This window comes from Chiloscyllium punctatum, chromosome 5 (genome assembly GCF_047496795.1).
Source record: "Chiloscyllium punctatum isolate Juve2018m chromosome 5, sChiPun1.3, whole genome shotgun sequence".
Lineage (NCBI taxonomy): Eukaryota > Metazoa > Chordata > Chondrichthyes > Orectolobiformes > Hemiscylliidae > Chiloscyllium > Chiloscyllium punctatum.
The window spans coordinates 103062626-103088126 of record NC_092743.1 but is presented as its reverse complement, the minus strand read 5'-3'; the positions used below and the strand labels follow the sequence as shown (position 1 = coordinate 103088126).

The 25501-nt window shown below is 39.6% G+C and overlaps 1 protein-coding gene across 2 annotated transcripts in view; it reads left to right on the top strand.

Annotated features, from left to right (window-relative positions):
- ntaq1 (N-terminal glutamine amidase 1) overlaps positions 1-25501 on the top strand; it is a 31662-nt gene that overhangs the window by 5209 nt on the left and 952 nt on the right. Inside the window, exons 3-6 of one of the 2 annotated variants that reach the window (XM_072570883.1) lie at positions 5338-5388; positions 11629-11777; positions 13365-13489; positions 14549-15148. In XM_072570883.1, the coding sequence (XP_072426984.1) occupies positions 5338-5388; positions 11629-11777; positions 13365-13489; positions 14549-14658 (435 nt within the window). In that variant the 3' untranslated portion in view covers positions 14659-15148. Of the gene's footprint in view, positions 1-5337; positions 5389-11628; positions 11778-13364; positions 13490-14548; positions 15149-25501 lie in introns of those variants that run through there. The other variant, XM_072570884.1, reaches the window with a different exon arrangement.

The following is a 25501-nucleotide window of genomic DNA, read 5'->3' as shown; positions in this document are numbered from 1 at the left end:
TGAGGATAAGTCTCAGGATATGGAGTTGGCCATTTCAATCTGAGATAAGGAGGCATTTTCTTATCCAAAGGGTTGTGAATCTTTGAAACTTTCTACTTTAGAGATGTGGAAATTATCAGTCAAGGAGTATAGAGAGATGGAGAAAGATAGATTTTTAAAGAGGTTTGGGACCGCTTCAGGAAGGTGCAGTTGAAGTAGAACATTGATTATGATCATAATCTGATTATGGTGATGGTGAAGCACGTTCAAAGACCCAAATGGTCTATTCCTGCCCTTATTTCTTGTAAAGTTTTCCATCACGATGGGACAGAACAGCTATGAATTGGTTTCTACTCAGCAGCAAGGACAATTGGGACCAGTGTTTGACATAGCCTCTAGTTTTGTGTGATTTGGTGTCGATTTTGTTTTTGTTTTAAAATGATTCCATGAAGTGCTTTGAGGCATTTTGTTACAGTAAATCGACTACACGAACTCAAGTTGCTGCTATCACGAACACAAGTTGCTGCTATTCATCCTGGATCTTTTTTTTACATACAATAAAATACAAGAACAAGGAAGTTATGCAAAAGTCTACAAATGATTAGTTAGGTCCCAACTGGAATGTTTGTCTGCCTGATTCTGAAACCCACCTTCAGGAAGGATGGAAAGATATTAGAGATGGGGCAGTGAAAATTTATTGGATTTCTGTCACAGGATAAGAGCTTCACTGACATAGAGTGACTAGAGAAACACCATTGTTCTCCTTAGAGCAGAAAAAGCTCTGTGAAAGTGAACAGAAGGGTTAATAAATAGGAAGAGTTTTGGTAACATAAATGAGGAGAAATGTTTCACTGGCAGGAGGGTAAATAACAAGAGAAAAGTTTAATATAATTGACAATTTTTGCGGCAAGTTGTTGTGATCTGGAATGCACTGCATGAAAATTAGACTATCTACAGTGTGGAAACAGGCCATTCAGCCCAACAAGTCCACACCAACCCTCCGAAAGTAACCCACCCAGACCCATTTCCTTCTGACTGATGCACCTTTCACTATAGGTAATTTATCATGGCCAATTCAACTAACCTGCACATCTTTGGATTGTGGGAGGAAACTCACACAGACACTGGGATAATACGCAAATTCCACACACCTGAGGCAGGAATTGAACCCAGGTTCCTGGTGCTGTGAGGCAGCAGTGCTAACCACTGAGCCACCATGCTGCAGATGTAAAAAGTAGATTCAGTGAAAATTTTCAAAAGGTAATTGGCCAAAATCTTGAATGGTAAATCTTTGCAGGGCTATGGAGGAAAGGCAGTGGGTGTGAGACGAATTGAATTGCTGTTTCATAGAGATTGCACAGATATAATGACCTGAACAGCCACCTGTACTCTTTCATCTACAAACTTGTACATGACACATTCAGTGAACTCTCTGCTTATTCAGCACATTAAAAGGATCAAGTGCCCAAAATAACCACTTAATTTAAATACAAAACACTTCATTGTTAAACTTCATTGTTTGGAAATGGACAACGAGTCTGAGATAAGCGTGCTCTGAAAGACCTAATCTCACATTACACTGCAGTTCCCCACTAAACCAGCAGAGGGATTCCCATTTTAACTCCCCTCTCAATCAGATTAGTGAAAATATACAAGCCGGAAAGGAGGAGGTCTTGTGCAGTGGGTAGTGTCGCTGCCTCTGACTTAAAAATTCTGAGCACCCATCCATCCACAGGGCCTGGTGGCCAAGGAATGCACATTTATAATCTGAGTACCAACCTGCAATTCTTTCTAACACTGGATTGTATTATGTAATAGAGGGAAATTGAGAAACAAATTTGTAAGGGGATCTCAGTTATCTGTAAGAATAATAGGGTAGCTATGGTAGGGGATTTTAATTTTCCAAACATAGACTGGGACTGCCATACTATTAAGGGTTTAGATGGAGAGGAATTTGTTAAGTGTGTACAAGAAAATTTTCTCATTCAGTATGTGGATGTACCGATGAGAGAAGGTGCAAATCTTTACCTACTCTTGGGAAATGAGACAGGGCAGGTGACTGAGGTGTCAGTGGGGGAGCACTTTGGAGACAGCGACCATCAGTTTTAAAATAGTGATGGAAAAGGATAGACCAGATCTAAAATTGAAGTTCTAAATTGAAGGAAGGCTAATTTTGACGGTATTAGGCAAGAACTTTCAAAATCTGATTGGGGGCAGATGTTCACAGGTAAAGAGATGGCTGGAAAATGGGAAGCCTTCAGAAATGAGATAACAAGAGTCCAGAGACAGTATATTCCTATTAGGGTGAAAGGAAAGGCTGGTAGGTATAGGGAATGCTGGATGACTAAAGAAATTGAGGGTTTGGTTAAGAAAAAGAGGGAAGCATATGTCAGGTATAGACAGGATAGATCGAGTGAATCCTTAGAAGAGTACGAAGGCAGTAGAAGTATACTTAAGAGGGAAATCAGGAGGACAAAAAGGGGAAATGAGATAGCTTTCGCAAATAGAGTTAAGGAGAATTCAAAGGGTTTTTACAAATACATTAAGGACAAAAGGGTAACTAGGGAGAGAATGGGCCCTTCAAAAATCTGCAACGCAGCCTTTGTGTGGAGCCACAGAAGATGGGGGAGATATTAAACGAGTATTTTGCATCATTGTTTCCTTGGAAAAGGACATGGAAGATATAGAATGTAGGGAAATAGATGGTGACATCTTGAAAAATGTCCATATTACAGAAGAGGAAGTGTTGGATGTCTTGAAACACACAAAAGTGGATAAATCCCCAGGACCTGATCAGGTGTACCCTAGAACTGTGTGGGAAGCTAGGCAAGTGATTGCTGGGCCCTTTGCTGAGATATTTGTATCATCGATAGTCACAAGTGTGGTGCCGGAAGACTGGAGATTGGCTAACATCGTACCACTCTTTAAGAAAGGTGGTAAGGACAAGCCAGGGAACTATAAACTATAAACTATAAACCATTGAGCCTGACATTGATGGTGGGCAAGTTGTTGGAGGGAATGCTTAGGGACAGGATGTACATGTATTTGGAAAGGCAAGGGCTGATTAGGGACATCAGCATGACTTTGTGCATGGGAAATCATGTCTCACAAACTTGATTGAGTTTTTTGAAGAAGTAACAAAGAGGATTGGTGAGGGCAGAGCGGTAGATATGATCTATATGGACTTCAGTAAGGTGTTCGACAAGGTTCCTCGTGGGAGCAAAGTTAGATCTTATGGAATACAGAGATAACTTTCCTTTTGGATATAGACCTGGCTCAAAGGTAGAAGACAGAGGGTTGTTTTTCAGACTGGAGGCCTGTGACCAGTGGAGTGCCACAAGGATCAGTGCTGGGTCCACTACTTTTTGTCATTTATATAAATGATTTGGATGTGAGCCTAAGAGGTATAGTTAGTAAGTTTGCAGATGACACCAAAATTGGAGGTGTAGTGGACAGCGAAGAAGGTTACCTCAGATTACAATGGGATCTTGACCAGGTGGGCCAATGTCATAGAGTCATAGTCATAAAGATGTACAGCATGGAAACAGACCCTTTGGTCCAAATCGTCCATGCTGACTAGATATCCCAACCCATCTAGTCCCATCTGCCAGCACCTGGCCCCATATCCCTCCAAACCCTTCCTATTCATGTACCCATCAATATGCCTTTTAAATGTTGCAATTGTATTAGCCTCCACCACTTCCTCTGGCAGCTCATTACATACAAGTGCTACCCTCTGTGTGACCAGGTGAGAAGTGGCAGATGGAGTTTAATTTAGTTAAATGCGAGGTGCTGCGTTTTGGGAAAGCAAATCTTAGCTGGACTTATACACAATGGTAAGGTCCTGGGGAGTGTTGCTGAACAAAGAGACCTTGGAGTGCAGGTTCATAGCTCCTTGAAAGTGGAGTCCCAGGTAGATAGGATAGTGAAGAAGGCGTTTGGTATGCTTTCCTTTATTGATCAGAGTATTGAGTACAGGAGTTGGGAAGTCATGTTGCAGCTGTACAAAACATTGGTTAGGCCACTTTTGGAATATTGCATGCAATTCTGGTCTCCTTCCTATTGGAAGGATGTTGTGAAACTTGAAAGGGTTCAGAAAAGATTTACAAAGATGTTGCCAGGGTTGGAGGATTTGAGCTTTTGGGAGAGGCTGAATAGGTTGGGGCTGTTCTCCTTGGAGCGTCGGAGGCTGAGGGGTAACCTTATGGAGGTTTATAAAATCATGGGGAGCATGGATAGGATAAATAGACAAAGTCTTTTCCCTGGGTGCAGGAGTCCAGAACTAGAGGGCATAGATTTAGGGTGAGAGGGGAAAGATATAAAAGAGACCTAAGGGGCAACCTTTTCACACAGAGGGTAGCACTTGTATGTAATGAGCTGCCAGAGGAAGTGGTGGAGGCTAATACAATTGCAACATTTAAAAGGCATCTTGATGGGTACATGAATAGGAAGGGTTTGGAGGGATATGGACCAGGTGCTGGCAGATGGGACTAGATGGGTTGGGATATCTAGTCAGCATGGACGATTTGGACCAAAGGGTCTGTTTGCATGCTGTACATCTTTATGACTATGACTCTATGACATGCCAATGGCAGGCAGTAAAGTGGGAGAGATTCATAATCAACCATGAAATAAGATTATTGCAGCATCTTCCAGGATGGTGTTGGACCATGGCAACATTTTGCAAGCTGTCTCCAGCAGATCTTACTCTTACACATCTTTTATTCCCCTAAACCTTTTGTATGGTTTGATCTGCCTGTACTGCACGCAAAACAAAACATTTCACTGTACCTGCGTACATGAGACAATAATCAATCAAATCAAAAATTGCATGTGTTGCAGCCGCTTGAATGAGTTTCTTCTGTTCATTCTTTCATGGAAAGTGGGAGTTTTCTGATAAGACCAGCATTTGTTGCCCTTCTCTAATTGCACTTGAACTGAATTTAGAGGACAGTTAATATTTAGCAACGACATTGCTGTGATCTGGAGTCACATGTGGACCAGAAAGATGGCAGATTTCCTTTCCTAAAGAACATCAGTGAACCAGATGGGTTTTTAAAAATGAGAATTGACACTATTCCTCATGCTCATTGTTACAACACGAGCTTTATTTTCCAGAGTTTATTTATTGGTAGTAAATTCTACCAGCTGCCATGATGCGATTCGAAAGACATTAACATAGGCCTGTGGATTACTAGTTCAGTGACGTTACCACCATGCGACCATTATCCAAAATGATCTAATCAACATATTACTGGCATGATAGCGTGGTTACATAATTACCATGTCAAATCAAAGAATTGGATAATTGTTTTTGTCCAACTTGCAATTTGTTCTGTTTATTTCATTACTCCAAAGGTGCCCATCTGGAGTCAGCAGTCTGGCAGTGGAGATCAGCCTGTAATCTGGGTAAGTGATTCTTTTGTAAATCAATATTTATAGCTACACTTTCAATGGCATAAGAATTTTTCAGTCCTTTACTTTTAAAGTGTATTGGTCTTTTTCTGGCTTGTTCTATTACAGGAGTAGGCCATTGAGCCCATTGTACCTGTGCTGGCCCATTGAAAGACCTAGCCCCACACCCCAGCTCATTCCCCATTAACCTTGTAAATTAAATATTTTCAGGTAAATTTCCAAATGCTTTTTCAAAGTTTCAACGGAATCTGATTCCACCTAAGTTTAATCTTAATATCACATCTTAATATTCCTCTGAGTGAAGACATTTTCCTCATTTTCCTCTTTTGCCAATTAATTTAAATCTCGTCACTGATCCAGAGAAAATGGCTTCTCCCAACAGTTCTCACAATTGTTATACCTTCCTTTAATCTTCTCTAAGAAAAATATCCTAGCTCCTCCAAACTGTGCGAATAACTTTGCATAAGTTACATTCTTAAGCTCCGTTCTTGACTGTACAAGTGAATTTAAAAATGTGGTAATTATTAAAACTTTTTTTGTAAAAGCTCTTTTCTCTGATCACTCAATAGAAAGATGTACAAGAATCTGACTACTCCTTGGCCAAAAAATACCATACTGAAAGGCAAGGTTTTCTTTTAGGTATAAATTTATACAGCAGCGGTGACAGTGGTTTGTGTACATACAGTGTCTTTAGTGCAGGAAAAATGCCTCACAAAGTGTGGCCAAGCTGACGCAAGAGATATTGGAAGAGGTGATTTAAAGCTTGTTCAAAGAAATGGGCTTTAAGAATTGACTAAAAGAGAACAAGATAGAGAAGTTTAGGAAAAGAATTGCTGAGATCAAGTCTGAGACAGTTTAAAATAAGGCTCACAATGGAAGGTCAGGAGGAGTACTGGACTTACAGAAACCATCGTGAGAGGTTCGTAATGTTCCAGGAGGATTATGGAACTGGAGAAAGTTCCAGATGTAGGGAGGTCTTGCTATTAAAAGGTTGAAACAGACTCGTGGGACTTTTAAGTTTGAGGCTTGTGGTTTTAGGAGCAGTTGTACGTCAATACAGAGTGTTAAGTGAGAGGTAGTTGGTGTGGGATAGATTGTTGATAGCCTTAGGTGTGCTGAACTGTTTGGAGGATGTGAGAGGAAGTCAAGTTAATTGGATAGCTTGACAAAGGAATGAATGAAGGTTTTGGCAGCAGGTAGTCTAAAGCAAGGGAGGAGATGGGCAACGTCACAGCAATGGAAATGGACAGTTTTTGGTTTGAGCTAGAACAGTGATTTTGGAACTACAAACCTGCATATACAGAAAACCGACAAACACTGACCAAATACTTAACTATACCAGCAACCATCCCAACACACACAAACGAAGCTGTATCAGAACACTTATTCCAATGAGCCATCTCACACTGCAGCACAGACAAACTTCGGAAAACAGAGGAAAACCACCTATACAACGTATTCAAGAAGAATGGATACTCAAAAATACAGTGTGCAGATTCCTCAAGAACAAACCATGACAAGCAGACCAAACACAGCCAGAAATCCTAACCACCTTACCATACATCAAAGAAGTTTCAGAAATGACAGCCAGACTACTAAGACCCCTCGGAATCCTAGTAGCACACAAACCCACCAGCACTCTCCAATAAAAACTCACAAACTTAAAAGACCCAGTACAACCCATGGACAAAACCAACTTTGTCTACAAAATCCCATGCAAGGACAAACAGGAAGAAAGTTAGCCACCAGGATACACGAACACCAGCTAGCCACAAAAAGACACAACCTTCTCTCCCTCGTAGCCCTACACATGGATGAAAAAAAACACCATTTCGACTGGGACAACACATCTACCCTGGGACAGGCTAAACAAAGACATGCCAGAGAATTCCTAGAGGCCTGGCACTCCAACCACAAGGCCATAAACAAACACATAGATCTAGATACCATCTATCAACCCCTCAGAAAACGAACAGGAAATGACATCACCACAAACCCCAGGAACCACATCCAGGACAAACATATAAATAGAAAGCAGGAGACAACAGCTTCGCTTCACTTGGAGGTCGCCACTGATGATGTTACCTAGCCAGGTAATGAAATGTCTGGATATCAAACCTACAGCTCAGCGAGCAAACCTACACCCTAAAGTGATTATGGAATGGGTTGAAATTGGTGGAGAGCTACAGTTTGTGATGGGCTCCAAAGGCGAGCTTTTCGTTTTCCCAGTGTTTAAATGACTAAATTGCTGTGCTATCAAGACTGGATATCAGAAAATACAGGTTAATGAATGGGTTAAGACAAGTGGTGGAAGGATAAAGCTGAGCCAAAATGCATGTAATGTAGGAACATCAACAGGCAATTTGTGCACAGCAAGCTCCAACAAACAAAAATGTGATAATTACCAGACAATGTGAGTTACTGAAGAATAAGACTTGGAGCAGAAGGATTTGGCCGGTTGTCTGCTCAGTCATTCAGTGAGACCATGGCTAATCTGATAGTCCTGAATTCCACTTTACTCGTTTTACTCAATCTCTTGATTCCCCTAATGATTAAAAAAATCTGTCTCTCTCAACCTTGAATATATTTAATGACCCATCCTCATCAGCTCTCTGAGTAAAGACTCTTGAGAGAAGAAATTGCTCGTCGTCTGTGCTTTAAATGGGCAGCCCCTTACCCCTTACTTGCAGATGGTGATGTTTTCTGGTCCTAGCCTCTTCCACAAGGGAGAACAACCTCTCCAAATCTAACTTATCAAATTCTCTTAAACATCTTATTTATTTCAATAATGTTACCCTAGGCACCAGGGAGAACGCCACTATCCTTCTTCAAAATACATTATTGGAGCTGCTGTTTTTCAGCTAAGGCAGAACTGAGGGCATTTTGCCCTCTCAAGGAGACTCAACAAATCCTTTTGCACAATGTTACCGAGAAACAGAAAGTAGATGAGGATTAGATTACTATTAGATTAGATTAGATTACTTACAGTGTGGAAACAGGCCCTTCGGCCCAACAAGTCCACACCGCCCTGCCGAAGCGCAACCCAACCATACCCCTACATTTACCCTTTACCTAACACTACGGGCAATTTAGCGTGGTCAATTCACCTGACCCTGCACATCTTTGGACTGTGGGAGGAAACCGGAGCACCCGGAGGAAACCCACGCAGACACGGGGAGAACGTGCAAACTCCACACAGTCAGTCGCCTGAGTCGGGAATTGAACCCAGGTCTCTGGCGCTGTGAGGCAGCAGTGCTAACCACTGTGCCACCGTAGATTCCTCAGTGAAGGGAGTTCTGAGATATTTAAATTGGTAAATACCACTTAAGTTCAAATAAATGGTGCTAGAGTAGATGTTGCTCCAGCTCTTACAATATTAAATACTATAAGATCTAGGAGCAGATGTAGGCCATTCGCCCCATCAAGTCGGCTCTGCCATTCAATGAAATTATGACTGATCTGATAACCTTCGGAGCTACTTTCCTGCTTTTTCCTCAACCCTTGATTCTCTTACCGAAAGGAAATCTGTCTGTCTATTTCAGTCTTGAATAGTGCTAATGACCCAGTCTCTGCAGTAAAGAATTCTACAGATTCACTACCCTCTAAGAGAAGAAATTCCTTCTTATCTCTGTCTTACCTAGACAATGTATTACTTTGAGATTATGCCCTCTGATTCTAGACTCTTCAACCAAGAGGAAACAACCTCTCCACATGTACAATGTGAAGCCCCCTAAGAATTTTATATCTTTCAATAAAATCGCCTCTCATTCTTGTCAACACTAATGAGTATAAGCATGATCTACTCAACCTATCCTCATAAAATCCCTTCATACCTGGGATCAACTGAGTGAACCTCTCTGGAATGTCTCCACTGTCAGTATATCTTTATTTAGATAATGTCAATGCAGAATTGTAAAAAGAAGGGTTGTTGATAATACAGATGGTTAGGTAAGAGTGGAACCAAGTGAGGTCTGTCACACTCAGCTCTTCCACATTGAAGACACCGAGAAGCTGAGATTGATGAGAAGAGGAATAGACTATGCCTCCAGAGGATGCTAGAGGACAACTTTACAAAGGGTCGTTTCAGCACGCTGGCAGGGCAAAATTCATATTCAAGACATTCAACCATGAAAGTATGGAGAAAACAGACACAGATTTGGAAACTGACAATGTTTGTTGATTTTGGAGACAAAAGGGAAGTTGGAGTTAGAATAGTAGTTTGCTCAGATAAAAATAAACCAGAGCAAATAGCAATACAGTGCTCAAAAATGATTTAAGCTGTTTTCTGAAACAAAATAAGATTCTTTAAGGCCTTTTATCAGACTTCTAACTGTATCTGGGAGAAGTGTCTATCCTTAACTCCCTCCAACTGTTACCCTCTCTCAATAACACCATCCAAGACCATAGGATTCGTTTTACACTCCCCTGACAACATTCTGTACTACCCCACAATCATCTCTTTCAAATCCTCCAATTTTGCTCGATTATCAGATTGCTTTTTTGACATTCAATACCAAGAAGACTAAAGCCATTGATTCAGACTCTGCGCAAACCTCCATTTAATAGCTACTGACTCCATTGCTCTCACTGACAACAGTCAGAGCCAATCTGTTTGCAGCCCCTGTACAAATTTGCATCTGGTCCAATTAACCTATTATCCTTGTGTTCGCTGACCTACATTGTCTGTTCGTCAGACAAAATCTTTGAATTTTTCATTCTTATTGTCACCCCCTGCATGGCCTTATCCTCTCCCTGTCTTTCAAATCTCTTCCAACCCCGTGACACTCTTGGAAATCTGTGCTCTTCATCATTCCATCTTTGCTGATGTTTTCTTTATCATGCTTTGCAATTCCCTCTGAATATCTCTTCCTCTTGTTACCTTGCTTTTAAAGGTAGTCTTTAAGTCTCATCTTTTTGGCCCAGCTTAGGTCACCTAAGTGTGGCTTGGGGCCATACTTTGTTTTATAATGGTCCCGTGAAGAGCCTTGGGACATTTCATCACATTAAAGGTGTTTTATATGTATAAGTTGTTGTATAATTCATTGTAACACAAAATCGAATTCCACCTTATATATGACATAACTCTGGCAAAATTAATTGAGAACCCAGCCAGATTTCAGCCAATTTCAAGCCACAATTTAGACTGACACTTCCGTGTGGAATAGTAAATACAGCTTTGATTCTTCTTTGTCTACCTAATGTTTATGTGCACAGACAAAATATAGACATATTTCACAATATTAGTTTGTATAAATCTATGTACATCATATTGAGGTCCCATCTACCAGTTCAGGTGAATCTCTAAAGATTCCTAGGCAGTACTGAAAGCTAAGTGAGCATTTCTTATTACATCTTGGCAAACCTTCCACCCTCAACCAATAACATTTTTTTATAGCGCATTTAATATTGTAAAACTTCACTGTAGGGCTTATTAGCCAAAATTGGAAATGAGTGAGATAGGAAGATATTAGAACAGGGGATCAAAACATTTATCAAAGAGCAAGGTTGTTAGAAGCATCTTAGAGGAGGAGGGAGAAATCGAAGGATTTGCAGAGGAAATTTCAGAGATTAGGGCCTAGGTGCTGATGGCAAGGCCTCCAATGGTAGGACAGTTAAAATTAGAGAAGTGTAAGAGCCCAGATTGAATGCACACATACACCTCTGAGGAATGTAATACTGGAAGACAATAGAGATAGAGAGAAGATGAAGGGCTTTTGCCCTGAAACGTCGATTTTCCTGCTCCTCGGATGCTGCCTGACCTGCTGTACTTTTCCAGCACCACTCTAATCTAGACCCCATAGATAGAGAGAGGCAAGACTCTGGGGGCATGCAAACATAAGAACAGCACTGTGGATGTATCTATACCAGATGGACTGCAGCCATTTAAAATAGTGGCTTCTCAAAGGCAATGAGGGATGGGTAACGAATGCTGAGCTAGTGATGCTTACAGAACATGAAAGAATTTTTAAAAATAGAGTTTTAAAATCGAAGTATGCTGGGCCAAGTTTCTGAGTAGGTCAGGATGCAAAGCATTTCTTCCTGTAACAGTTATGACTTTTAATTCCGTAACTAATTGTGCAAATGCTATGGGATATTTTGATGACAGAAACACCTGGTAAGTATGTGTTACAGTAGTATATAATTCATAAATGTGTAATGCCAAATATAGAGTTTGTAATCTGATGTTCTGGTCGAGCAAACATCAATAATAATAATAATAATATTTTAAATTAGGATTACCATGTTATCCTACTTCATGATTGTGGAGGACAGCACTGTGAGATCTATGACCTGGATACAACACTTCCATTTCCATGTCCTTTCGATACTTACGTGAAAGAAGCCTTCAGATCTGAAGATCTCATCAGACCAGCTTTTAGAAGGTGAGATAAGCTGCTGTTTAAGAAGTGGTTCTCCGATTAGTTCTTCACAGTTTTTCAGTGTTCATAGTTGAAGATCTTATGACCATTACTAACCATGGAGACAATAAGCTGGAAAATGCAATTGACCTAAAGGATAAAGCTCAACCCTGCGGCCTGTATATTAGAGCCAAACCTCAAAGGAGTGAATTGAAAATGCTTCTACATGCAAAGGAAGAATTTTGAAACCAACTTCTACAAATGGCTAGCCAGATCAATGTAAATTTTAAATCTGAGATGATGTATTTTTGTGAATCGAAGCAAATAAGGAAAATGGGCAAAAGTGGGGTAGACAGTTTTTGATCACTGATCAGCTGTATCTCACTAAATTGTAAAATAGGCTTGAGGGGCTGAATGGCCTCTATCTGTTCCTGTGGTCTTGTAAGTGCGAAGTGAGTTGTGTTTGATGCAGATGATCCATGCCCAAATAACTAAATGTACAACTGTTTAAGCCCATGCGTGAAAGAGTGGCTATTTGGTAAGGGTACTGTAGGATACGTTTGCCATAGACCATCAAATCATATGGCAGCAAGGAATCATTAACTCAAAATGCAAACAAGCTCTTAATGATCAATTAATTACTTTTTAAAATGGACTCACTGCTGTAATATAGGAAATAAAGTAGTCAATTGATGCACAATAAGCACACCTGAACAGCAACACAATAATATCACTAGATAATCTGTTTTTAGCTCTCTTGGTTGAGGGACATCAAAAAGCCAGGGATAATGCTTATGTTTTTTAATCAATCTGTTCGGACATATTATCACACAGGTGGGACTTGAACTCATGCCTTCTTACCCAGAATTAGGGATGCTACCATTGCACCACCATCTTTTCTGATTTTCCTGAAATAGCAGAAGTTTTTTACACCTAAAGGAATAGACAAGACTTCTGCTTAAGACTGTCCTATTATACAGCACTCCTGGCAGCGTAGCACTCTCTCAGAACTTCAGTGGGACAGTCATCCTAAAACCTTGCTCTCTGGCGTGGGATTTGAACCCATAATTTCCAAACTCCGAGGGAAGTATGGAACCAGAACTGACAAGGGTTTGGGTGAATGCCAAGATGCTAAGAAAAATAATTCTGAATGGAGAGAAATGAGAAAAAGAAGGCAAATTTCCAACTAACAATAGCTTCTGCCATCTTTCCTTTATCTGACATTTTCATAGTCAGCTTTTTTTTCCTTATTTTGTTGCTTTCTTGGCTTTGCCCCAATTATTGCAACATTTTAGTCCTGTGACAGCTCTCTAGCATGTGAAGCCCCCTGTGGTCTAGATGAAAAATTATAATGAAAATTATCCTCCAGACCATATCAATGAATATTTGAAAGTGGAGACTACTTTGATTCAGATGAACTTAGTGGTGGTTTTTTCACCTCACTCCAATCTTCCACAGTGATCAATGCAAAAAAAAGCAGATTGTTTCCTTCTGTCTTGTGTTTTCGAAGCATTTCATCTGACAGAGAAAAATATTTGAGATTAAAAAAATCAATGTGACAAAAGACAATAAAATATAATTCAGCAAATGGTATTGTTGTTCTTGGTTCAGAAAAATGAGAGTGCTACGAGCAGATCTGTACCTGAAGACATTTGCTTCAGATCGATCTCATATGAAAGATGTTAATGGAACATGGCGCATGACTCCTCCACCATATCCTTGTATTCAAACGTCAGGTCAGTGAAATAAGATGTGTTTAAACCTTTATCACGATGCACCAAAATGGATAATGCATGCTTTCTAATGGAGTTTTCAAATGTTACCTGGCTTATAGTTGTCACTTAATCTTATTGGTTCATGGGATGTGGGTGTTGGCTATGACAGTATGTATTTTCTGTCTCTAACTACATTTGAGAAGATGGTGGCTTGTCTTCCTGAACTGCTGCAGTCTATGTATGTAGGGACACACGCAATGTTGTTGGGAAGGGATTCCCACAATTTTGACCCAGTGATAGTGAAGCAACAATGATGATTTTTCAAGGCAGGTAGTGTGTGCACTCAAAGGGAACTTGCGAGTGATGGTGTTCTCATGCATCTGCTGCTGTTTTCTTTCTAGATGGTAGATGTTCTGCTGGAGAATGAGTCTTGACTAATTGCTGCAATGCATCTTGTCTGTAGTACACATTGATGCCATTGTGCATTAGTGGTAAAAGGATCCAATTTTGATGGTGGTAGAAGAGGTGCTGCCAATCAGGCTACTTTATCTGGGCAAATATCAAGCTTTTCAACTGTTGTTAGAGCTGCTCCTATTCAAGCCCAGTATTCCATCACACTAGTGACTTGTGCACTGCCAACAGGCTTTTGGGGAATCAGGAGATGAATTACTCACCAAAGAATTCCCAGCCTCCAACCCACTTGTGTAGCAAATTGAAAAAATTGATGTGACCAGTCCATGGTCCAGTTAAGTTTCTGGTCAAAGGTGGACACTACCTTCAATATTTTGGGTGGCATTTTCTTGTTATGTTTCCTAATGTGATGTGACCATAGGGTCAGAATTCAGGTGTGTTCATGAGGATTGAAGAGTTGTGGACATTTTTATTTCTTACAGTAAAATGCTATTTGATTTTTGGTTACGGGCATATTTAGTAGAGGATTGCAAAAGCATAAAGGTTTATGATAAATAAGGAACATCTGTTCCAATGGCTGGAGGATCATTTTAATAGGTTGTTTACAATTTTGGTGCTTTGTCTTTTAAAACTTGCATCATTTAACCTGTAACTTTGGTTCATATTTAGAGTCAAAGATGAACTTGGATGATTTTATCAGTATGACTCCTACCATTGGATGGGGTGATGTCTATACCTTTCCAGAATTTGTCCAACAATTTGGAAGTTCAAAATTATAATATTTAAAAGAAAAAATCTTCAAAGATTCCAGTTTTTTAGACCTTGCCCTATGAGAAGACTGCATAAGAGAGACATTAATATTCCTCCAAAAAGCAGAATTCTTGGGTGTTTGAAGTTTCCAAAAGCCTCAAAATGGACAGTAAGGAGTACGAATAATGACAAAAAAAAATGAAGCTGAGTGAGAGGTGGATACAAAAGAAAATCAAATTCAAACTTGATACTGGAAATGATGATTCTGTCGACCTCATAAATCAGAAACATTGCTCAAGAATGAATCCTTAACATAACAAGGAGAGAATGTAATGAACTGTTTGCAATAGATACGTGCTTTATCTTTAACCGTAGAGCACATCATTGTGCAGACTGTTCCTTCTTACTTTAATATCGCAAGAGTAAAGAACACCAATAATATCTGATGATTGTGGAATCCTGCAAAATATTGTTGATCCACAAAGCAAAATAGTTCAATAAATCATTTTAAGGCTTAAAGATTGTTTTCTGTTATTTATACTGTTAATATTTATTAGATAGCATTTGTCGATGTTTTGTTACTAGGGTTGAGATGTCCAAGTTATTAGATGTGTTTCCCCATTGTAACCTGCTGTGAAGTTGCTGTTAGATCACAAACGTCTCCAGCATGAAAGCAGTACATTCATCCCATCAGGCCTGTGCTGTCAGAACGTCTCTCCTGCTATTTCCTTGAGCCCTGCAAATATCTTACCTTCAGGTACTTATCCAATTGACCTTAAAAAGCTGCAGTTGAACCTGCCATGACCACACTCTCAGGCAGCACGTTCCAAATTCTAACCATAACAATGTTTTTCCTCATATCACCTTTGATAAAACTTTTAAGTCGCTGTTGGCTTGTTCTCAATTCTTCTACCAATGGAAAGAGTTGCTCTATATCTACTCTGTCCAGATCCCTCATGAAACTCAAGTTGTTTGAAAAATTGGGTGGCACAGTGACTCAGTGATCAGCATTGCTGCTTCACAGTGCCAGGGATCCAGGTTTGATTCCAACCTCAGGCAACTGGCTGTATGGAGTTTGCGCATTCTCCCCGTGTCAGCATGGGTGTCCTCAGGGTGCTCCAGTTTCTTCCCACAGTGCAAAGATTAGATGGATTGGCCATGTTAAATTGCCTGTAGTGTTCAGGGATGTGCAAGCTAGGTGGATTAACCATGGCAAATGCAGGGTTACAGGGATAGGGTAGAGTTTGGTGGTCCTGGCTGGGACGCTGTTACGAGAGTCAGTGTAGACTTGAAGGGCTGAATGGCCTGCTTCCACCCTGTAGGGTTCTGTGAACTAAATGTATGGTTTTGGCCTGAAGATCTGAAGGACAGCTTCTCCAACGGCGGCATTCCCTCTGGTATGTCAATTTTGCTTTTTGAGAATTAAATGCACAACTATTTGACTTGAAGATGAGCCTGCTACCTACTAATCCACATGGGGGTAAAGGTGAAAGGGTGGCTGCATACACTGATACTGACAGAGAAATATTTGATGACTGACGAATGCGAAATGTAGGAGAATGAGTCTGGGTGGGATGTTCTCCAGAGGGTCGGTGAGGACTTATTGGGCGAAGTGGCCTGTTTCCACACTGTAGGCATTCTATTCTCTACAGTAATTTGTTCACATTTATAATCTGATATTAAATGTTGAAGAAAATTTCTTGAGGGCTTTCAAGTTATAATAGGTCTTTGAACTTGAAATTAAACATGAGTAGATATGCCAGTGTATTCCAAACAATATAGGTCATCTAATGTATACCAGAAAGGTGTCACCTGTGGTTGTGAGTAGAACTCTTTCTGTTTAGTCTAAACATTGTGGGTTCAAGTCCCATTGCTCAGACTTCAGCACAACAAAGTACACTGAAAATGTAGAGTAATACAGTACTGAGGGAGTATAGCTCTAATGGGTGAGGTGTTAAACTGTTACCGTCTTTGTTTGCAGGTAGATGTAAAAGATCGGTGAATATATTCACAGAAGGGCAGTGGGTATTCCTTATTGTCCTGGCTAATATTTATCTCTCAAACAAAAATCTCAGAAGCAGATTATCTGGTCAATATTACATTGCTACCTGGGAACTTGCTATATGCAAATTGTTGGCTGTATTTCCTACAGTATAATAGGAACTACATATTAGTGGTTGTAAGTTGTCATATAAATGCAAATCTTTCTTTAAAAGTCCCTCACATGGAGCATATGGCCAGACATATTGCTTATGCAGGAGAAAGTGAGGACTGCAGATGCTGGAGATCAGAGCTGAAAAATGTGTTGCTGGAAAAGCGCAGGGCTTATGCCTGAAACGTCGATTCTCCTACTCCTTGGATGCTGCCTGACCTGCTGCGCTTTTCCAGCAACACATTTTTCAGCATATTGCTTATGCATCCTGCTGAGGGCACTATAATCCCCTGGAAAATTCCCATTATCTCCATCCCTACCAGCCCCATCCCCCTCACTGTTATTCTGACTTCAAGGCATATGTGCCAGGTGAAAGCTAAGTGAACTGCACTTAGAACCTTTATTAAATAGCAGAGAGGAATTCTGGATTGTGCAGCTGTCTGCTATTTGAAGTTGTTCCATGTTCTGGAGATTTCACTTGTTGCTAGCCAGCCACTATCCCTTCAAGTAAACAGTTTATAAAACTGCAAACAGTATGACAAAAACAGCTTGCTTCTGTCTTCTGTTCACAGTGTGTCTCAGAATTAAAGGATAGTCTGGAATAACTTTGCAAATTGGGAGTCATTTTTTTATTTAATTATTCATTAATATAATGTGGGCATCACTGACTTGGCCAGTAGTTATTGCCCATCCCTAATTCCCTTGTCAAGAGGGTAGTGAGTCACTTACTTGAACCGCTTACATTGTAAAGTTATTTCCATGGTGGTGTTAAGAAGGCTGTTCCAGGACTTTGTCCCCGCATAATGCAGGCATGGTGGCATACTTCCAACTTGCAATTTTGTTCCCATAAATTTTCTTATTTGTTCATTCTTGGTATGCGAGCATTGCTGGTAAAGCTGACACTTATTATCCATCCCATGTTCCCCTTCTTAAAACATAACTGGGTGGCTTGAAAGTTCATTTCAGAGGGCTTCAGTAGTCGAATAAAGATTCAAAATTTCAAAGAACATATCTACTTTTGATTCTGTGCCTCAATACATGAACCTCACTGATTGTTTTGTATTTTATAAGCCCTGTTAAAATTTGCTACGACTTTTAACAACTTGTGAATCTGTACTCTCCTATCTTTGTTCCTCTAATCTCTTTAGACTCGTTTACCAAAAGATATTTGTTCTTATTTCTCCTACCAAACCATATCACACTTATCCATAATATAATTCATTTTTCTTTTACACACCTCTTCTGCAAATACCTACCAACTAAACCACACTGGAAACCCAGTTCAGGAAAATGTCTCAACGACAACTTCTCAATGGCAATTAAAAATGGGGAATAAATGCTGACCTGGCCAGTAATTTTTACATCCTATAAATTAATAATTGAACAAAGATGTCTTTTTTGTGAATTTTCTTGGATGAATCCTAATTTGCAACCTTATAAACTGGGAACAGTTGTGGTCTCCACATTGTAAAATATATTGAGAGTCACTGAGAAGGTCCATGAAAGACTAAAAGGATAATAATCAGAACCTAAAGGCTTACTAGGAAAGATTGAAAGCTGAGGGGAACTCTAAGCATAGAGCTTTAAAATTATGAAGAATTGATAAAGAATATGTAGAGCTTGAGGTCTAGACAGCTGAAAAAAAAGTCCCTCAGAATCTGGGCATTGTTCTATGGTCAACAGGCTAGAATTGGAGGGCAGATGATTTTTTTTAACATGGCCAGTTGCTTTGGTCTGTAATACACTATCTGAAAGGGTGATGGAAGCAAATTCAATAATGAACTTTAAAAGGAAAATAAATGAATAATTGAAAGAAATCAATTTACAGAGGGAGACTCTTTCAAAGTGCCAACACAAGCACTAAGAATGGATTGACCAACTCCTATACTTAAAGATTCTGTGGTTCTAACTTTGGGGGATTTTGATTCTGTCCATAACTTAAGAGATCTATTGACATGGATTTTGTCATCATCTGATGTCTATCAATAAACTGATAGGCCCATCACTTACTCAACTCTCTCTCTCATTCTAGATATAGTTATAGGTATCTGCTACTGTATGTTTATAATAAGAAAAGAATAATTCAAGTTAACAAGCATAGCTAACAAAAGCTTTGTGTTAGCAGTCCCAAAATTTCCACTGCTCCCTTCAACAGTCCTGTTCTAAGCCTTGGAATGTTTCACTTCCTAAAGACATTATGCAGATGTTTCTTTTCTGGCACACATCCTCAGCTTAGGCACTCACTATCACTGGTGATATTTGTTCATACTGAATGATCTCACACTCACGTGCCTTGCATTAGAAAACAGCACGCTTTGTGTCTCTGTCTTCTTAAACTGTCCTGTGCCACAGTTGGTTTGCAGATTTCTTTCAAGAAAGAAATGGTGAATTAATTGAGTGTTTTTTTTGTTACCAAGTTCATTCATTTTTGTTCTTGACAGTTCATGACACTAAAATATTACCTGGGACTTATTTGAGCAATAAGTTACCATTCCTTTAATTCAACTGCATCATTCTGTACTAGACTAGGAGATTTGGCAAACTGAGACTGGATAAGTGAGACAGAGGTCTTAAGTGTAGTAATAGTGTCCCTGGTCTCAGACAGAAGATCTGGGTTTGTGTCCCATTGTGGGATTGTTGAGCAAGGAAGGTGAGTTCATAATGTAGCCAAAATGGTTGAGCATCAACCTACCAAGAGTTTTAACACACACCAATGGCAGGTGGTAAGAACAGGCAAGATTCCTGGTCAGCCATGTGATGGATAGAAAATTGGATCCTCTATGTTCGCTAATCATCACTCTGAGATACAACATGTATATAAAAGTGGATAATGTTTCAACATCCCAGACTCCTTGTGATCTGTAATGCATCACCATTACAAGAGATGTGATTTTCTGAAACCTAGACTATCTTCTGTCAGGTGTTTCAAATCAGACTTAACAGCCCTCTTGTGGTGCAGTGGTAGTGTCCCTTGCAATGGACTAGGTCCTGGCCCAGGTTCAAGTCACATCAGCTCCAGAGGTGTTTAATAACATATATGAACAGATGGATTTCAAAAAAAAAGTTTAAATAAAAAAAGTGTTCAGTTGCATGTAAATTGATCAATTTGAGCCACTGTGTGGTTGATGAGGGAGCAGCTTGTGATTTAAAATAAATCTATTGGACTATAACCTGGTGTCGTGTGACTTCTAACTTTGATCACTTGGAGAACATGGATGATTTACAGATGGTGGTTAATAAATAAAAAAGAAATAGCATGATGATGGGGAAAGAATACATTCAGTTATGTGTGGGAGCACTTCTGGATATAAAAATAATGTGTTCAGAAGTGCAGTGGTAGTGTTCCTGTCTCTCAGCCAGGAGAGAAAGTGAGGATTGCAGATGCTGGAGATCAGAATCAAGAGTGTGTTGCTGGGAAAGCACAGCAGGTCAGGCTGCATCCGAGGAGCAGGTGAAGCCCTTCATCAGAAAACTGGGCCAGGAGACCCAGGTTCAAGTCCCACCTCCTCCAGTGGTATGTGATAATACATCTGAACATGCTGATTAGAAAATTAAAGAAAAATAATATGTTCAGAACACCAACCAGGATAATGCATCAACATTTCAAGTGCATCAGTCATAAAAGTGCCTGTGTATTGCCCTCCCTGAGCAGAAATAGCAGGATTTGAGGACATAAGTAAAGCAAGGCTGACATGGCAATGCATACTGAGGGGGTTCTTCGCCATTGGAGGTACTATTTTTGGGATGAGACCTAAAACTCAACCACTCACTCAGGTGGGTATAAAATATCCCATATTTGACAAGCAGAGGAGTTCATCTCCTGCCTCCTGACCAATATTTGTCCCTCATGTGATATCACTAAAGAGCATTTTGATCCTTATGCAGATTCCTGTATGCAAATTGACTGCCAGGTTTCCTATGACAGCAATCACACTTCAGAATCTTGTCCCCAGAAGGGCAGCACAGTGGTTAGCACTGCTGCCTCACAGTACCAGGAACCTGGGTTCAATTCCCACCTCAGGCAACTGTCTGTGTGGAGTTTGCACATTCTCCCAGTGTCTGTGTGGGTTTCCTGCAGGTGCTCTGGTTTCCTCCCACTGTCCAAATGCGTGAAGGTTAGGTGATTCGGCCATGCTAAATTGCCCATAGTGTTAGGTGCATTAATCAGGGGTGAATGTAGGGGAACGGGTCTGGGTGGTTTGCTCTTCGGAGGGGTGGTGTGGACTTGTTGGGCCGAAGGGTCTGTTCCAACACTGTAGGGAATCTAATCTAAAAATACTTTCTTGGGGGTGTGAATTGCTTTGGTTCATCCAATAGTCATGAAAAGTGCAGTATAAATGCAATGTATAAAAACATCTCAAGCTGCCTCTCAGGAGGAGCATTATTTAAATAAGATTTGACATTGCTTTGCAAAAGAAGGTGGCCAAAAGTTTGATCAAGGTACATTTAAAAGGAGGGTCTTAAAAGTGGAAAGGTTTAAGGAGAGAATTAGAGTTTTTACTTGAGTGGCTAAAGGCATGGCCATCAATGATGGTGCAATGGAAATCGGAATTGTGCGAGAAACTAAAGAGATAGTAAAACGTAGGGGCCTCAGTGGAAGGTTGTAGAGAGAGAGAGAGAGAGAGAGAGAGAGAGAGAGAGAGAGATTTAACAATCAAGATATTCCCAGCCAGGAATCAGTGTATGTCAACAGGCACAGAGGTGATAGATGAACAGGACTTGGTCAGTTTTAGGACACAGACTTAAACTCAGTTTTTAATGCCCTTTAATTTCAAGTACCTTCCCAGTCCATATTTATTATTTGCCTCCACCACATAGCAAGACCTTGGTATAGTCTTATATACCAGTGAGTTTCTAAAATTCTTTCAGCATATTGCATACATTTTGATGACTAACTTGACAATCCTGCAAAATCCAAAGGAGATTGTAAGCTTTTAGTCAAGAACTTCTGCAGCTGTCAGATACGTGAACTTATCACAAATATTTTTGCAAATGAAATTTCCCCCTTTAGTTTACACAATACTAGAATTAAATCTTTGTGAAACACCATGTTTAAATTTATTTTTGAAGCATGATGGAAGTTAATTTCAATCACAATTATAAACAAGTGTTCTCCATTCGAAACTTAACTCCGAATGATCAAATGTGCCATCACACAATTTGTAAAATTGTGCTCTGCAGCAAGGAGTTTACAAAATGCAGTATTGTTACTAGAGAGAGTGTTGCACCATCAGAAAAAGGCTGAAAGTGTGCAGACAGGAGCTAGTGGAATTAGAAGAATGTGAAAAACTCGTTAATGACTGCATAATATTACCCAGAAAAGTACAGCAGAGGCCAAATGGCTCAACATGTCCATGCTGATTTTTATGTTCCAAAACAGCCTTCTCCTACTCAAACTTATTTCATCTCACCTCATCGACTTCTAGTTCTTTCTCACTCATTTACTTATGTAACATCTTAAATACATCTGATATTTTCTTCAGCCAGTTCATTTAACACCATTCTCTGGTTAAGGTTGCTCCTCCTAAATTTCCCTGTCATATTGGAGACTCTTATATTTGTCACACTCAGGAGCATTTACACATTTGACAGCCCTACATGATTGCTGGAACAAATTAATCATTTGTCCGATAAGGGAAGCACCTTGTAAACTCAGTACTTGAGTTATTTCTCTGGGGATACTGTTGGTGTCTCACTGGAGGTTAAATCAAGTGTTGATCAGGCAAATGTCTAAAATTTCCAGACCGACATCGCTAGTTACAGAAATGTGTATGTAAATTTTGTAAAGATAATTCAAAACTCAGACCCACTAAATTTTGAAGATATCAATTTATTAAAAAGATATCAATTAAAAATTTACAAAAAAGTATTTTACATCAGAGTATAGTGCTACTAATTTACAGATGTTCAAAAGCTTACAATGTGTCTCTGCAGAGACTATATGTAAAGTCAACGCAAATGCATCATTGTTTAACATGCAAAAATACAAGTTATGCTTCAACTATACTAGAGGTTTGGGTAGAAAATTCCTGAGATTAAAAAAAACAGGAAGATTAACATCTGGAGCTGCATTCACCAACTCCATGTATAAAAATAGCATTGTAGTGATTAGATAGAAACTTGAACAAAGCAGCAAACTGCTATCTCTGAAAATCAGGAACAGGTTTCCTCTTAAAACAGAAATCACTGAAATCAAGTAACAGCACTGAACTTAAATGCATGTTTTAATCTTCGATTCATAAATCACCACTTAAAATCATTCCTTGCCATGGCCAAAAGAAATCCAGCAATTGCAGTGTGAAATCTTTTTTTCAGGAAAATTTCACCTGATGAGGGATTCAAGATTTACCAGCGCAATTGTAATATCTTGCTTTCTCAAACACTGACATCCACTACAGTGTTTCAGGATCACCATTATGTGACCTAATGACCTCCTACCACTTGGAGAACATGCTGATCATTATCTGAACTAAGTGGACTACCCACCCAAATGCAGTGTTGTATCGGAATCAGTGTAGTACAGGATACACAATAGAAAGCTTAGATTGTAAAGTAACAAATGCAATTTTTAAAACAAGACAACTCTGATGGAACTGAAACACACAGATCCAAAATTGGCTGTGAATTCCCTCCCATCTGATTTACACTATTACACAAAGTAAAGGCTTATAAAGGGGTTAAAGTTGGACATCAATCTCAACCAATATACCCCTAACCACATGTTTACACCAAATAAGCCATATTCCAATTAAACAAAGCAAAATACTGTTGATGAAAGATAATTGACCTAAAACTTGTCAACTGTGTTTCTCTGTCTGCAGCACTATCTAATCTGTTGATTACTTCCAGACAAAACAAGAGGAGCCATTTATCCTCCTGAGCCTGTTCCACCATTCGATGAGATCATGGCCGATCTACAACCTAGTTCCACGTACTGCCTTTTCCCCATATGTTTGGCCAACAAAATATTCTTCACCTCAGGATTAAGCTTAACAATTAAGCTAGCATCAACAGGCTTTTATGGAAGAGAGTTTTAAACTTCTATGACCTTGTGTGAACAAGTATTTCCCATTTTTGTTTCTGAAAGTTCTTGAAAGTTTTTAGACTATAGCCTTCGTTCTCGACTCGGCAACTAGTAGAAATAGTTGATCTTTATCTATCCCATGATTCTCAATATGTTGAAAACTTTAATCAGATCATCCGTTAAACTTGGAAAAGGTGAACTCAAAATTCACTTCCAGAATTTGGTTGGTGATGATTATTTTCAATCATAATACCAACTGTTAACTTGCTCAAAGTATAGCCAACACAGCTCTTGCATTCCAAATTGCAAATAGCACTCTGTGGATAGAAAAGTAAATAATGTCAATAGTTCCTGTTTGAATGTATTGCTGAACACAGGTTATATTTAAAAAAGAATGTAGCTTCAGTTTCCACTATTCAGCATGAACCTACAAGCAAGTCTTCCTCTTAGGCTTACTGCCATCAGTTTATATATAAACAAGCTGCGATTGCATAAAGCTTGACATAATTGAAGGTCAAATGTATATCTACATTTCATTTAATACAGTGAATTGTGTAAATAGGTTACGGTTATACAGTGGTCATCTATGGTTAGTAATAACAGTATGGTAAACTGTACAATAGTACCATTGTTGTCTTTACCAAAGCCAGTGTAACAAACTGAGAATGTGTAAACTAAATAATCACATTCCGTGAGCACCATTTTTCATAAAAGCTCTGACATTCTTCCAATGCCCATGTTATTCCGATATGCAGACTGGAACAATTTTATGCAGAAACTAACAAAAAGATGTCTTCAATTTAGTCTGTTGTCTACACTAACAGGAAGTGGGTTATGATGGTAGTTGATGGTGAGCGAAGTCTGTCCATTGTACCATTACTTTGGCATAGATGGAAGGGCTGCCAACTCTCTTTGGAACGTATTTTTAGAGATATCATATGACCACTAGCTGTCAAACACCCACCCTGACCCAACCAAACCATCATTATGGTATCATCACACAGCAAATCAGAAAACAAGTAGTCTCTTTGAACCCGGATTGGATAGCTCTTGACTGCCAGTCAGTCAATCTACCATTTTTACACCTATGATTTTTATCAAAAAGTTATCAGAAGTTTTCAAAGAAAACAGGGGTAAGAATACAACCATTTTCTGCCAGCAAAATTTGCCCGATGTAACATGCTGGAGTTTAGCCTTCAGTTCCTGGTGAGTTAACGACAATCCCAGTGAATTGGTGGACTATTAGTGGTTGAAAATGGAACTAAAGTGTTGTAGTCACTTGACTGGGCACAGCATTGTACACAGACTTGTTACCCAAGATTATTATCTTGCACACATCAGGACAGGTGCAAGAATGCCCAATTTCAAAGGGAGCAAGAATTTAAACTGGATGAAAAGAGGGCACTGATATTCTTATGCAGCATATATTGTTGTTCCCTTAGAAATTTCGTAATTTTGTGCCTGTCCGGATAAGTGTAAGATGAAAATCTTACAGTAGGTCTCTCATTTTCAGCAATAAATTGTGCCTAAGGTTCATCCAATTTCATCCTCTATTACTGATACTTCCTGGAGAGAAATATTTCCACCAGATCTCTATACCTGCTCCCCCTCCTTGATCAGGTCAGCTGGCAACCAACTGCTTACTGCATGTATTAAATAAAGATTGTCAGAAAGATGCATTGGACCTCCCGTATGA